This window comes from Equus asinus, chromosome 2 (assembly GCF_041296235.1).
Source record: "Equus asinus isolate D_3611 breed Donkey chromosome 2, EquAss-T2T_v2, whole genome shotgun sequence".
In the NCBI taxonomy this organism is placed as follows: domain Eukaryota; kingdom Metazoa; phylum Chordata; class Mammalia; order Perissodactyla; family Equidae; genus Equus; species Equus asinus.
In genome coordinates, this window is record NC_091791.1 from 132,251,305 (window position 1) to 132,266,063 (window position 14,759).

Here is a 14,759-nt window from a genome sequence, read left to right on the forward strand (position 1 = left end):
CTTCATCAGGCCTTCCCAACAAAACATCCTCCACCGGGGTTTACCTGAGCACGCTCGTGTGAAGCCACGTGCACAAGCTCTAGATGGTGGGACCAGGTGGGCAAAGTTTACTTTTAGGCCAGTCAGCCTTGAGCCAAGGTACAACTGAGAGATGCTTGAAAGCAGAAGACGCAGGCCCCATCCCTTATGTTGTAATAACAACACCACCACCACTTAGAGAGCACTCACTAGGTTCCAGATTGTTCCAAGTGCTTTACATATGTCAGCTCCAGTAATCCTCAGAACTCTAGGAGGTAGGTGCTATTTTTTTCTTTTTAACGGAAGAAAGGAGATGCAGAAGACACACGCTCAAGTGAGTCTGGCAGGCCTTGCAATTTAAACCCAGGCAGTCTGGCTCCAGAGTTTGTGTTTTGAAACCCTGTGCCATTCTACTTAAAATAATACCTTCTGTTGTCCCAAATGAGTAAAGTGAAAGAAAGCTCATGTCTTTCTCCTCCTAGACACAATCTCACTTTACCTTACAAGTCTTGGAGGCAAGTATTACCCCTACTTTCCAAGGAAGGAAACTGAGCCTCAGAGAGGCAGATCGACTTGCCTAGTTAGTAGGACAGCTTGCAATTAAACCCAAATTCCTTGATTCAAAAACTAGTGTGCTGTCCACAAAACCACAATTGCATGCACTCTCTCTTAAGCTCCCTCATTAAACAAATACTTCAGGATCCTATGAAGCACCAGAAACAGAGGGGAGTCAGATGTCCACCTCCAGAAGTCTACCATCCAGTGGAGGAGACGGACAGAGTTATGATAAAACCTGTGTGCTTTGCCAGAATGAAGCTGCGGGAACACAGAGGAGGGGCATGTAACCAAGACCAACAGGAGGAAAAGTGAGGCTGGGCTTTGACAGACAGGTGGGAGTCGGGCAGCTGAAGAAAGGGGCTGAGTGGAGAAGGCATGGGCGCTTGAGAGAACTCAAGGTTACTTCCATATACTTGGAGCACAGGATGCTCATGGGGGTGTGGAGAGAGACTAAGCTGGTGCCAGGCAGGCACAAGCCGATAGATCAAGATGGGCCCAGGGGGACATGCTAAGAAGTCTGGGCCTAGTCCTGAGGAGAAATCTATTTGCATGTGAGTGTGTGGAGAATTTCGGATGCAAAGAGAGGGATGGCATTTGGTGTGCAAGACTGGAGGCTGCTGGTTCACTCCAGCCTCTGCGCTTCTGGCCCAGACACTTGAAAATCTGTATGATCTGGGTAGTCAGTCACATCCAGAACTCAAAATGAAGGTCCAAAAATCAGACTTTGAGTAACCTACGGCAATCAAAAATCACATCACAGGTCTTCCCCCTCCCAAGAACCCTCACTCAGCCCCATCTTATCTCGCAGGTAAGTTCCGCTACAGACCTGGTACTTGCAACGTGCTTCTTGGTATGTCAGTTCTGCCTTTGATAACTCAGTTATGCCCTATATAAAATGGGCACAATCACTCTATCTCCAATGAATGCTAAAGTGTCATTCAGCATTTGGAAATAAATACTAAGTAAAAGTAAGGAAATCTGAGTTCTGGTGCTGACTCTCCCTCCTTCACAAGCAGCTTTGGAAAAGCCATTTCACTTCACTGCTCCTCAGGAACTACCTGTAAAAAAGATCAGAGGCCCCCACAGGCCACCTCCAAGGGCCCACTCTGCTCTAACGTTCCATGGTTTTATTTGAAATACATACTGAGTATTTATTATGAAAGTAAGACTACATCACTAATTCTAAGATGCACATTTTCTCTATCTTAACATCTCTGCAACTGGGCTGTTTTTGTACAATGTGGGGTGTGTCACAGTTTAATAAGCAGCATTTTTTCCCTTAGTGGTACATAAAACAATATCTTAAGACCAATGACACCTTAGGTTTGTTGAAACATGCTACGTTAGAGTTGCCTTGTTTCTCCTTCCCACTGGTCACCAAGTTCAAGGAACTCAGTAGAAAGACATGGCTGCACTCTGGCCAGGGACATTCCACCAAACACGGGAAAAACGTCTACACTCAGCTTTTCATATCCCAGTTGGTTGTTTCTGTGGGTATGTCCCATTCCAGGCTGTGAGCTCCTTGAGGGCAGAGGTTCAATCTGATTCAACTCTATTTCCCCAGGGCCCAGCACATTTGCCAGATTTCAGTCCATGCAATCAGTCAATGCTTGTGGTGGAAGCAATAAAACTGCCCCCACAGGAGGCCAGCAATGGCCATCGCCACCAGCTCAGGCCCCTAGGGTGACATTCAGCGGTCCAGGCGCTGACTACCCCACAAACTCCTGGCCCCCCTCGCTGGGATTTGGGCACTGAGATCAGCACTCACCAGCACATCCCTGAAGAGTAGCTGCGGCCCGGAGTGCACTGTCCAGTCCACCGCGCCACTATTTGGAATCTTGATACGAATCACCAGCACCTGGTTCTCCATGGCACGGAAGGGGCCAAGGGCCAGCCACAGCATTACAGGCTAAAAGGGCTCACATCCTGGGTAGCAGGTCCCCACTGGCCCCTGGTCAGGCGGGGGCTCCAAGGGCGAGGAGGCGCGAGGAGGCGACGGTGGTGGCGAAGGGGCCCGCAGGCACCGCGCCAGGCCCAGGCCGTCGGGGGCCGAGGGCTGTCTCCCCGCGAGCGTGGACCGGGCGAGGGCAGGGGCCAGCAGGAACTAGGGGAGGTCAGAAGGTTCTGGAGTTGGAAAAGAGGGCAAAACGGGATCTCTGCCACCTGTGTGGGTGTGAGGGGACGGCAGAGAGAAGCCCCCGTTTAGCGAGATACAGCGGCAGGTGTCCACTCTTCCTCAGTGGACGAGCGGAGGGTCCCCGACTGGAGCGGACTCTGTCCGGGGCTGACAGGAAGGAGCCCGGGGGCCGCCGGACCGCGAGGAAGCCGAGGGGCCCCTCCGCGGGACGGGCAGGGGGCGCGTCCTCTGCCTGACCACGAGCCGGAGGGCGCGGCGCGCGGCTGTCCGAGGCCGCGCTTTCCGGCAGCAGCGGCGGCGGCGAGCGAAGGAGGAGGAAGGCGGCGGCGGCGAGGGCACGACTACTCCGGAACCAAAACGCGCGGCGCCGGAACCCGCGGAACCGGCGAGCGGGACCCGCCTCCCGCGGCGCCATGTTGGAAGAGGGCAGCCCCGGCTGGACCCGCCCCCGCGACGGGAGGGCGGGACCCGGGGAGCGAGCCGGGCGCCCGGGCGAGAATGAGGGGACTAAAAGTTGCGGGACCCGCATCGCCAACTGAGCGCCCACGGTGGCCGAGTGCCGACCCTTTCCTTTCCTGACCCTCGTTAAAGGCGGCGAGGTGAACACATCTAACACGCGAAGGAGGAAACTGAAGTTGGGCAGGAGTCGGCCAAAAACCAATTGGCTTAAAATTGCGTGCTGTTTGCCTTTACGGAAAGAAGCCTCAGAAAGACAACTGCAGCCCTCGTCTCTCCCTACTTCGGAAGCCGGGTACCTAAATATTCCTGGGGGTTTGTGCAGCAAAGCAAGGACTCCAAAAATAGTTGTCTTTTTCGTTTCCTTCTTCGAAGTTACAGATCCAGGGATCATTATCGCCCGTATTAGCAAAGCGAGTCTGGGTTATTCGGCGAGGTTCTTTACCCCACGATTGCCCTGAAATAGCCAAGGGACCCCTATTCAAAAGCGACAGTGAAGAAATTCAGTGAAGAGTCTGAGTGCCTGGGGACAGCTGCAGTAGTGGCATCATCTTCTCTCATTAAACGTTTGCAAAAAATATCTAGTCCATAAATTTTCAACTAGATAGCAATGTTTGCGCAACCGGTGATGTCACAGGCAGTAGCAATAACCCTTGGTTATTTTTAAATGCCTTGTTAACCTCAGATTTTAAATTGCATAATTGTGTTGATCTATGCTGCCTGTACAGAAGTTTGTTTACAAATTGCAACGTGTAGCTCCGTCCTTTATCTCATTCTAATGAGAGTACACATATCGCTTTGCTTTTGGAGACTAGATTTTGTATAAACTTGGTGGGAGAGGAGTGTCGTTTCCCCCTGTAGTAGTCGGATAGTTGGTGAATGAGAGAAAATAATTTAAATCTTGGTTACTTTCAGTATAATACCAAAATTTTTTTCTGCATGTTTTCTCTGCCTAGTTTCTTTTATCTTTAATCTGGAAGTCCATTGTAGGAGATGAATTCTCTCTTTTCAGTTATTCTAAATTAATAGCTTAAGTAGAAATTAATTTACTCACATCCTCCACACGTTCTAGGAATTGCTCCTTTCCACCTACACTTCAGTCCTGTGAAAAATAAATCGTTTGCTCAGGGTCCCCAAGTACTTTTTATTGAAAGTTCGTTTCCTATTATTTGAGAAAACAGACTGTAAAACTAGAGATTTTTCTATGAACCTAAGATTTGTTAAAACGGCTGTTTTATGCATAGTGCTGTGGGAAAAACCAACTCAGTTTGTGCTTTCAATTCTTTTGGATTTATACCCAGAGGTAGATTTGCTGGATCGTATGGTAATTCTATTTTTAATTTTTTAAGGGACTGCCATGCTGTTTTCCGCAATGACTGCACCGTTTTACATTCCCACCAATAGTGCCCAAGGGTTCCAATTTCTCCACATCTTCACCAATACTTGTTATTTTTTGTATTTTTGTTAGTTGTCATCCTAATGGGTGTGAAGTAATATTTCATTGTGGTTTTGATTTGCGTGTCCCTGGTGATTAGTGATGTTGAGCTTCTTTTCATGTGCTTGTTGGCCATTTGTATATCTTCTTTAGAGAATTATTTATTCAAGTCCTTTGCCCATTTTTAATCAGGTTTTTTTGTTGTTGTTATCAAGTGATTTTTTTTTTTTTTTGAGGAAGATTAGCCCTGAGCTCACTTCTACTGCCAATCCTCCTCTTTTTGCTGAGGAAGACTGGCCCTGAGCTAACATCCATGCCCATCTTCCTCTACTTTATATGTGGGACACCTACCACAGCATGGCTTGCCAAGCGGTGCCATGTCCGCACCCAGGATCCCAAGCAGCGAACCCCGGGCTGCCGAAGCAGAACGTGCAAATTTAACCACTGCACCACCAGGCCAGCGCCTCAAGTGATTTTTTTTAATGAGGAAGATGATAATTTACTATTACAAATTCAGAGAGATTTTCCTTCAACTCTTTTTACCTTACTCTCAATCTTGAATTCTTAACCCAGAATTTGACCCCATCCCACACTTTACTGCTACTGCTTCAGTCCAAAAGACCGTTATACTTCTCTCCTAGTCTCTTTCTGCTCTGCCTGCTGCTACCAACCGTCTATTCTCAAGCCAATTGCCAGGATTAGATCAAGTCCCTCCTTTGGTTAAAACTCTCCAGATTGCTTCCTAACTTGTGCAGGTTAAAAGCTCAAGTCCCTTCCTTGACCTGCAAAACTCTACACATTCTGCCCTCCGCAGCTGCTGAACTCTCACCCTCAGTCACACCAGCCTCCTCCTCACTGTTCCTTGAGCCTGTCAGGCATCCCACCTCAGGGCCTTTGCCACGTCCTCTGCCTGGATTCCTCTGACCCCCGATATCCACATGGCTCACTCCCTCACATTCTGTGACTCTCGACTTAAACATCGTCTTCTTGCTGAGGCCTTCCCTTAGCAAGCTATTGAAAATTTCAAACCACCCCAAACCCACCCCATCCATAGCTACAGGCCCGCGGGTGTGCACAATTCCTAGCCCACCTCCCTGGTTTATTTTTCTCCTGGCACTTATCATTACCTGACACACCGCATGTTTTACTTATTTGTCTCCCCACTAAACTGTAACTTCATGAGGGGAGGGAACCATATGTGTTTTACTCACCGCCATATCCCTAGTACCTAAAAGAGTACCTGGCACACCGTGGGCACTTGAATCATATTTGTTGAATGAATGAATGGATTTGGAAGGCAAAGCGGATTGAGTGATAGGCATGCAGCTACCGTGTGCACCTCCTGCCTGGCTTGAGCCTCACTTGCTCCTTTGCCTGTCCACAGCACCACCACGACTGATACAACAACCTTATAGACTCCCATAGAACCACAAATTTTGTAGCAAATATAGATTACCTCCCATGTTCAAGAATTCCTCTTGTCTCCTTCATTGCCTAGTGTGGGCCCTTGTGTATAACACTCAAATACTTGTTGATTAATTTTGATTTAAAAGGATATGATGAGAATAGAGAATGAAAACAGTCAGTTTCCAGTGGGTAAACCTAGCAGACACCATCCTAACCAAGTATCAAGGTTAACGTCATCAGTGATGTCATGTCAATAACATGTACTCTGATATGATGCAATAGGAAGGGCACTGACCTCTGTGGGCTTCTCTCTAAAACTCATAAGCCCAACCTAATCATGAGAAAAACGTCAGACAAACCCAGATTGAGGTACATTCTACAAAATATCTGACAAGTACTCCTCAAAACTGTCAAGGTCATAAAAAAAAAAACGAAGAAACCGTCACAGACCTGAGGAGACTAAGGAGACATGACAACTAAATGTACTGTGGGATCCTCAGTGGTATCCTGGAGCAGGAAAAGGACGGGAACGAAACCCTGGTGACATCTGAATAAAGTCTGGAGCTTAGTTAGTAATAGTGTACCAGTGTTGACTTTGTAGTTTTGACATACACACACTGAGTATATGAGATGCTAACATTAGGGGAATCTGAGTGAGGGTATCCGGGAACTCTCTGGACTATCTTTGCAACTTTTCTATAAATCTAAAACTATTCCAGAATAAAAAGTTTTTTTTTAAGTAAGCTGTGTTTCTACACACCAGCAAATGCCTTAGAAATTTTAATTTTGAAGATTAATTTACAATAGCAATAACCACTAAACAATAAACATAAGCATTTTCCTCATGTTGCTTAATATCCTTAGTTTTAAAAAAAAAGAAGAATATAAAGAGGCATAGACAAAAATGATCAGAGACAACCCCTGAAAGTGTGACAGGAAAGTCTGCTCTCTTCTGTCTTGGCAGGAATGGAAAAGAACAGGGAACAATTCCAGCACTCAAACAGAAGTGAAATGACAGTTCAACAAATATTCATGGAACACCTACTATGTGCCAGGTACTGTGAAGTTTAGATGCGCTAAAATGAAGCATTAATTTAAAATGTCAATAGATTTAACTTCTACATAATACATTTTCCTTTAGGTACAGTAGGCTGGTGTTCCTACAAATCACTTAAGCTTTGTTATTTCCCTCTTTTTGTTGTTTCAACATATCTATATTATTTTCTTTATATTAACTAACAAAATATATCTCAGATTTTTGTGGCACTTTATGGCTTGCAAAGCACTTCCATATCCTTTATTGGACAGAATTATCTTGGGCATCGTAGGGAAATACAGAGTAATGGTTAAGAACATGGACGCTGTTGACACACTGCAGAGACGGGAATAACATTCACCATATGTGACCTTGGGCAACATTTATTGGTTTCCATAGCTAAAAAATGGGGGTAAAAATAGTGCCTAGCTCATAGGGTTGTTGTGAAAGGATTAAGTGAGTTACTATGTGTAGTGTTTAGTCTAGGACCTGGCATAAATAAATACTGTGTAAATGTTAGATAAACTCCTTATTGTATATGTGAAGACACTAAGAAAGCTCTAATTTTTCTCAAAGTTATTCAACAGTAATGGTACAGTAAGAACTTAAACCATATTTTTTATCTTCAAAACAAGGTTCTTTGTATTACACACATAGTGGAACAGCAATAATTACCAACTCAGCGTGATTGGGAATCAAACAGAGGCATGCAAGAATGACAATATAGTTTCAGAGTGAAAGGAAACTTAGAAAATCACCAATCTAATCCTCTGCCCAATTCAAGAATTCTCTCCACACTGCCTAAGGAATTGTTATGCAGCCTCTGGAAACATCTCCAACGGCAGGACTCACTGCCTCACGAGGTAACCCGTTCTATTTTTTGGCAACACAATTAAAACATTCTTCTTATCTCCTAGTTACTAACACATTGTTTCTAGCTATGTTTAAAAAGAGTAAGTCTAACTGATCCTAGTATTTTCTGTTTAATGTTTCACTTACTTCTACATATCATTCTGTTCGACTTTAAAATAGAAAAGTTCCTGTGTGAGAAAATAGATGGCACCTTTTGAAATTCCTCAAAAGGATAATGCAACAAGATTCCAGTGTTCAGAATACATAGAACAGCATAGGTTAATTCATTACATCTGAGATAAGGTTTCAAAACTTGTTGCTGTTCTTGTAAAGAATCCATATAATCTCCAATTCAGTATCCTTTCAAAGCTCTTAAAAATGAAGGCAAGTTTTCTTTTTAATTTTGAATCATCACACATTCATCCAACATAGAGCCTTCATTATATGACAAGTACTGGAAACACAAAAATTAGTAACACATGGTTCTCATCCAGCTGTGTACTGAAGCAGTCTTTTTCAGTATGGCTTGAATGGACCCTGTCTGTAGATTCAGAACTACAAGATTTTGTTGACAGGTAAAATTACTAAAATTTGCCTTCAACGTGGTCAATGTGAAAGTATTTGTAGGATGAAAGAATGACTTGATTTTTAAATGTAATCTAACATTAAATGACACTATTTAGATTTCTTTATTCAAACTTTCAAATTCTTGGTTCCTTCATTTGGTAAATGTGGAGAGTTGAAAGCATAAGAAACTAAAATGTTGGCTTCATCTCACAGTAAAGGCCTTAATACCACATGTGAAGAAAGGTTACAAGATGTTTTCCTACATTCGTGAATTATTTTCATCCAATTCTTAAACATGTACATTTTTTAAAATAAAATATCCACTTTAATTAAATCGAGTTTCAATTTATATCTGTTTATTAGAGTGTTGATTTTTATTTTGTATATCTTTAGTCTTCCTTTAGGGTTTGGGTAGACAACTTTTTAGGTCTGATTTTAAATCATGCACTTATATGAAAATAGAGTAAAATGAATCACTTTGTGTTTAATAAATTCAATGTTCTGTTTACAGACAGATAGTTATAAAATTACTGATATATTCTAGCAGAAGCAGTAAAGGTTATGTCAAATAACTACTAAAAAAATCATACGATGTAGCGTTAATGATGTTACCTTAACATACCAGCTTCAGGGGCTGTATAATTGTTTCTGCCAACCCATAAATTTTTGAGTAACAACAAAATTATTGTGATTTTTCTTACTAAATTATTCATACATTACAAAGCATGTATGTAACAAGGTCCATGAATCACCGAAGCGTATAATGATCATGTATCTAATGACATATCTCTTTTCATAAGATGAATTCAAATAGATTTATGTATTTAGGTTAACTAAAAGATACTGAGTTTATAAGGTTCATAATTCTATCACCAACCACCACCAAAAAAACTTCAGATCTTCTTTAAAAAGTACAGCTTCCATGATTTGCTTTTAAAAACTGAAAGCTTTTATCAAAATCCTTGTGTTGAAGCTACTTTTTCATGAAGTTTTACAGCTTTTAAATTGATACTATAAATATCACTAAAGATAAATTAATAATATAACATAGTACCATGTTCATAAACTGTATTTAAAATGATATAAGTGCAACTAAAATAGCTATAAGCAGTACTATATAAAACCTCATACTAGTAGTAGCTGATATTCTTTATCCAACAACTAGGATCTAAAAGAGAATATTTTCATTTACTAACATTTTACATGCTTTTCTTTGGTATCATCTTAAATAATCTCAAACCAAGTATATCCTTTTCTTAATGCTACTAAAAATGATCCCAAATGAGGTTTCATCTACTTAATTAAGATTAGGCTTCATAACTAAAATTTTTTAAATTCCAAGACTGCAACTTATAAAGTGATGTTAACATGATTTACCTCTTTTAATCTCTAACATTTTTCTAAACTCAGATTTTTTTTTTTTTTTTTTTTTGCTTTTTTTCTCCCCTAATCCCCTCCAGTAGATAGTTGTATACTTTTAGTTGTGGGTCCTTCTAGTTGTGGCATGTGATGCCACCTCAGCATGGCCTGATGAGTGGTGCCATGTCCGCACCCAGGATCCGAACGGGTGAAACCCTGGGCCGCTGAGGCGGAGCACGAAAACTTAACCACTCGGCCACGGGTCCAGCCCCTAAACTCAGATATTTTCTATAGAAATCATGCAATGAGTTATGTCTTATCATAGTAATATTGAATCCTTTACTAATTTTTGAAAGTTATTTTCAATTGTGATAAAATACATATAACACAAAATTTACCATGTTAACTATTTTTATGTGTATGGTTCAGTGGTATTAAGTACATTCACATTACTGTGCAACCGTCAATACCATCTATCTCTAGAACTCTTTTCATCTTGCAAAATTGCAACTTTATACTTGTTAAACATTGACTGCCCGTTTTCCCTCCCCACTTTACTAATTTTTTTAACAGCTTTATTGAGAAATAATTCACATGCCATACAGTTCTTCCACTTAAGAGGTACAATTCAAGGTTTGAGTATAGTCACAGAATTGTGCAACTATCACCACAGTCAATTTTAGAACAGTTTCATCACCCCAAAAAGAAACTCCATACCCATTAACAGTCACTCCTCATTTCCTGCCACCCTCCCCAGGCCTAGGCAATCACTAATCCACTGTCTCCATAGATTTGCCTATTCTGGACATTTCGTATAAATGGAATCATACAATATGTGGTCTTTTATGACTGGCTTCTTTCACTTAGCGTAACGTTCTCAAGCTTCATCAGTGCAGCAGCATGCATTAGGACTTCAATCCTTTTTTGGCCAAGTAATATTCCCTTTTATTTCTGCGTTCATCGATTGATGGATATTTGAGTTGTTTCCACTTTTTGGCTAGAGTGAATAGTGCTGCTATGAACATTTGTGTACAAGTTTTTGTGTAAACATGTTTTCAATTCTCTAGGATATATGGCTGGGAATAGAATTGCTGGCTCATATGGTAACTCCACGGTTAATATTTTGAGGAACTGCCACCCTTTTCCAAAGTGGCTATTCCATTTTACATTCCCACTAGCAATGTATGAGAGTTCCAATTTCTCCACATCCTCACCAGCACTTGTTATTGTCTGCCTTTTTTTATTATAGCCATCCTCATGGATATGAAGTGGTATTTCATTGTGGTTTTGATTTGCATTTCCCTAATAGTTAATGTTGAACATCTTTTCATGTGCTTAGTAGCCATTTGTATAACTTCTTTGGAGAAATGTCTGTTCAAATCTATTTTTCAATTGGGTTGTTGAGTTATAAGAGTTCTTAAATATTTTGGCTACAAGTCCCTTATCAGAAATATTATTTGCAAATATTTTCTCCCACTCTGCCAGTTGTCTTTTTATTTTCTTGATAGTGTCCTTTGAAGCACAAGTTTTTAATTTTGATGAAGTCCACTTGATCTATTTTTTCTTTTATTGTTTGCCTTTACTAACTTTTCTCCTTTCATGAAATCACAGTTTACCAGAAAGCTAACTGAATTTTTAGAAATACACTTACTAAAAACAATCTAGATTTACTTCATCCCAGTTGTATTGAATGTGTCCTCAATTGGCAGAACAGTTCTGAGAAGTAGTTGGAGCCTGGCTTGTGTCCGTGGAAACTATTTTAGCTACATTTTCATTTAAAGAAAAAAATTTTCTCAACATCTGATCTCCAATTTATATTAGAGAATGCTCTGTGGACTACAGTCACTCCTAATAACACTTCTTATTGTTGGGAAAGCTCCTGTGAAACATTTGTCAAGCACATAAAATGGTATAAAAGTGAAATATAGTAGTTAAGATTTATGTTCTATCGATTGTGTAGCTAAAGTAATTTTTCATTACTAACATAAGATTTAATAAGTATAAGTAGTTAAAGATTCTGACTTGGCACTAGTCATTAGCATGTAATTGAACTAGTAAAAAAGATCAGTTAAAGCTGCGTTGATTACCACCTTATCTTTGAAAGGCAATTAAAGACCTCAATCATTGCAACAAGATTTGATTGTGCAGCCTTTATTGGACATTGATCTTTCAGCAAAGTGCAGTTACATTTTCCATTAATTTACAGTAACACAGTTTAACTCTGATACCCTAGACTGTTGACCCAGGTGAGATGTAATGCTAAGTACTTGTTTAGGTTAAGATGCCCTCAAACGCCATTACTGTCTGAATGGTAAGGGCTGAAAAAAAGTAGATACCCAATCCACTAGGTTTAGGATAAGGTTTCTGTTATCTGCAATAGCTTTTAAATGAAATGAAACCAAGATCCTTGTCTTCATGTCACCACACTCATTGAAACATCATTCATTCTTTAATAGAGTTGAGATATTTCATGAAGAATTATAGATGTTGTCTGCTTATAGTTTTGAATAAATATAAATGACACAAAATATGTACATTTTAAAAGAAATACATATGCTTTTAATAATTGAAAATGTTTCAATTTTTACTGAAATCAACAATTAGAAAAATATTAGTAACCAAGTAGTGCGATGAAAGAAATTACAACTCTTTGTACAACTTGGTATGTTAAGACCTTAGCACTGAGACACTAGGGATTTTTACATCAGCAGCCTCTTCCATGCTCCCCACTCTGTTACTGCATCTTTATGGTGCTTCACAACTTACACCGGAACCAAGAATTTTGACTAGAAATTTCTTCCAATATTTGGTAATTGATTTGTATAGAAAAAAACCATAGAAGAGATGCAAATTCTATACTAAAAACACATCGTTAAAAAATAGTTTTGCCAAAGACAAAAATCCCATTAAAGAAGTGTCAGCAGGAAAGCTGTCTTTGGCTGTTTCCTCAACTAAGAAAACTCCTGATATCCTGAAGGGCAGGGTCCACTCAGAACTGGTACACAGACACTCACGCAAAAGGCCTTCAGTGTGTCCTGCTTTCCTCCTCTATTTTTAAAATCCTTTTATTAATGAAGTATTTTAAATATAAATATATATGAAACAGAAGAATGAGAATTACAAAAACAGCTTTTACGGTTTTAAAAGTAAAACTCACATTCACTTACAAGCATATTCATGTTACATTTTAAGGTAGAACGGTTTCTTGTTTTGTCCTCAGATTACAGGTGGAAAAAACTAAGACACAAAGGGGTAGAGTTATTAGCCTGAGGTCAAAAAGTAAGACAGCACTGATACTAAAAATAGAATCTGTCTCCTGACTTCCAGCATTTATACTTTATCCCTTTCAGGCCACAATGCTTCGATATAATATCCAACTTTAATGAAAAAAAAACTTAAACCATCACTGTTCAATAAGGACCATTTTTCAAACTAAAAGGTTCACCACAAGACTTAATAGATCCAATAAATGATATTTTAATATTTGAACCGTGCCCTTAGCCATTGTTGAGTTCATCCTTCACCATGATCAACTCCATGAGAGCAAGAGGTCTATTGATTTTCATGTAATACAAGAAAATATTACATTTGCTTAATTGTTACACAGTGAGCACATCAGACAAGAAATCAAGGCGCTCTTTAATGCTGCAAGCAGCAGAGAATTACAGAGATCAATAGGGTAGTTTGTCAAAGACGTTCTCCAAGGAGACTTACCTATCACCATATGGACAAGAAGTCACACTGACTGTAGCTATTGAAAAACAGGTAAGCAGAGTCAGCAGTACACATTATCAGAAATCAAACAGGCCAGTGTGAAAAGAAGTACAATCCTACTGAGAAGCTGTATTTATAGTCTAATAATTAAAAAACATTTTATCAGCTTTGTGTTGGGATCAAACCTTTACAGCAAATATTGACAAGATCAGCAGCAATGAATGAGCAGTATTTGACTTAAAACTTAGCAGCTGTAGTTATTTAACTTTGCCCATTACTTAGGAAATCAGTTCTAGCCTTCCTTGCAAAATGCTAATAGTCAGTTTTATTATTAATGAAGCTTAATGTAACACTATCTCCTTTGTGTAAGCCATTCATTTAACTAGTGTCAACTATATTCTTCTGGACTAAATATATTGGCTTAAGTACTTCTTTGATTAAAGTGTTATTTAGAATTGCTTTTAGACAAGTGAACACTACATATATTTGAAGAACAATTCACTCTGCAGCGGATTTAAAATGACTACCTTTAACGAAGCCAGTTTGTATGACTTCATTATTCTGGTGCTTTCACCTCAATCACTTCCACTCACTTTCTCTACTGAGTTGCCAGAAGTAAGCACTCAAATGTTGGTTAGAATGAATTTTATAAAATATCTTGCTACAAAAATGTGTAAATGTTCCAGAGTATCAACAAAACATTAACATAAAATGATATATAATGTATGTTTGTAATTATGGGAGAGATCATAAATCTGAAACAGCCATTGGTTTAGAAATTAAGTACTTCTACTTAGTTCTCCCTAAATTACTCCAAATTTCTGAAATTTACCATTCGTCTGGGTATTTTGTAACTACCCCCAAGGATAAATTTTTTTTAATGACTTTGCTTTCAAAAATGCAATTAACTTAATAAAATTCTAACACAAAACTGCCATCAGGTCTTTAAAATTTCAGCCCACTTCCCATTGCCAATAAGGCTATGGATATGTACCATTTCAGCTAATTGCTTTTCTAACGAGTTACCAAATTTATTTTTCTGGGTCTTTCTAGATCTTAATTGTTCTTACAGCTTTATCAGCATGCTATTTTAACTTTTAATAAGTCTTAATCTCATTCATCTGGCTACATTTACATTAACCAGAGTTGTTATTTTTAAAAAAGTAGTCTGGTATTTGATTCTTTAGACAATAAGAAGTTTCAGCATTACACCTGGACCT

The 14,759-nt window shown here is 39.8% G+C and overlaps 1 protein-coding gene across 21 annotated transcripts in view; it reads right to left on the minus strand.

Moving 5' to 3' along the window:
- Positions 1-3,088, minus strand: part of MAP2K5 (mitogen-activated protein kinase kinase 5) — a 237,867-nt gene extending 234,779 nt beyond the window's left edge. For 16 of the 21 annotated variants that reach the window (XR_011498672.1, XR_006523191.2, XM_044764658.2 and 13 more), the window contains exon 1: positions 2,345-3,067. Coding sequence is in view for 16 of the 21 variants with exons in the window: in XM_044764658.2 (XP_044620593.1) it covers positions 2,345-2,479 (135 nt within the window). In the remaining 5 variants the exon portion in view is untranslated. Of the gene's footprint in view, positions 1-2,344 lie in introns of all 21 variants that reach the window. The other 5 variants (XM_014856227.3, XM_014856229.3, XM_070499367.1 and 2 more) reach the window with 5 other exon arrangements.
- Positions 3,089-14,759: the final 11,671 nt, after the last annotated feature.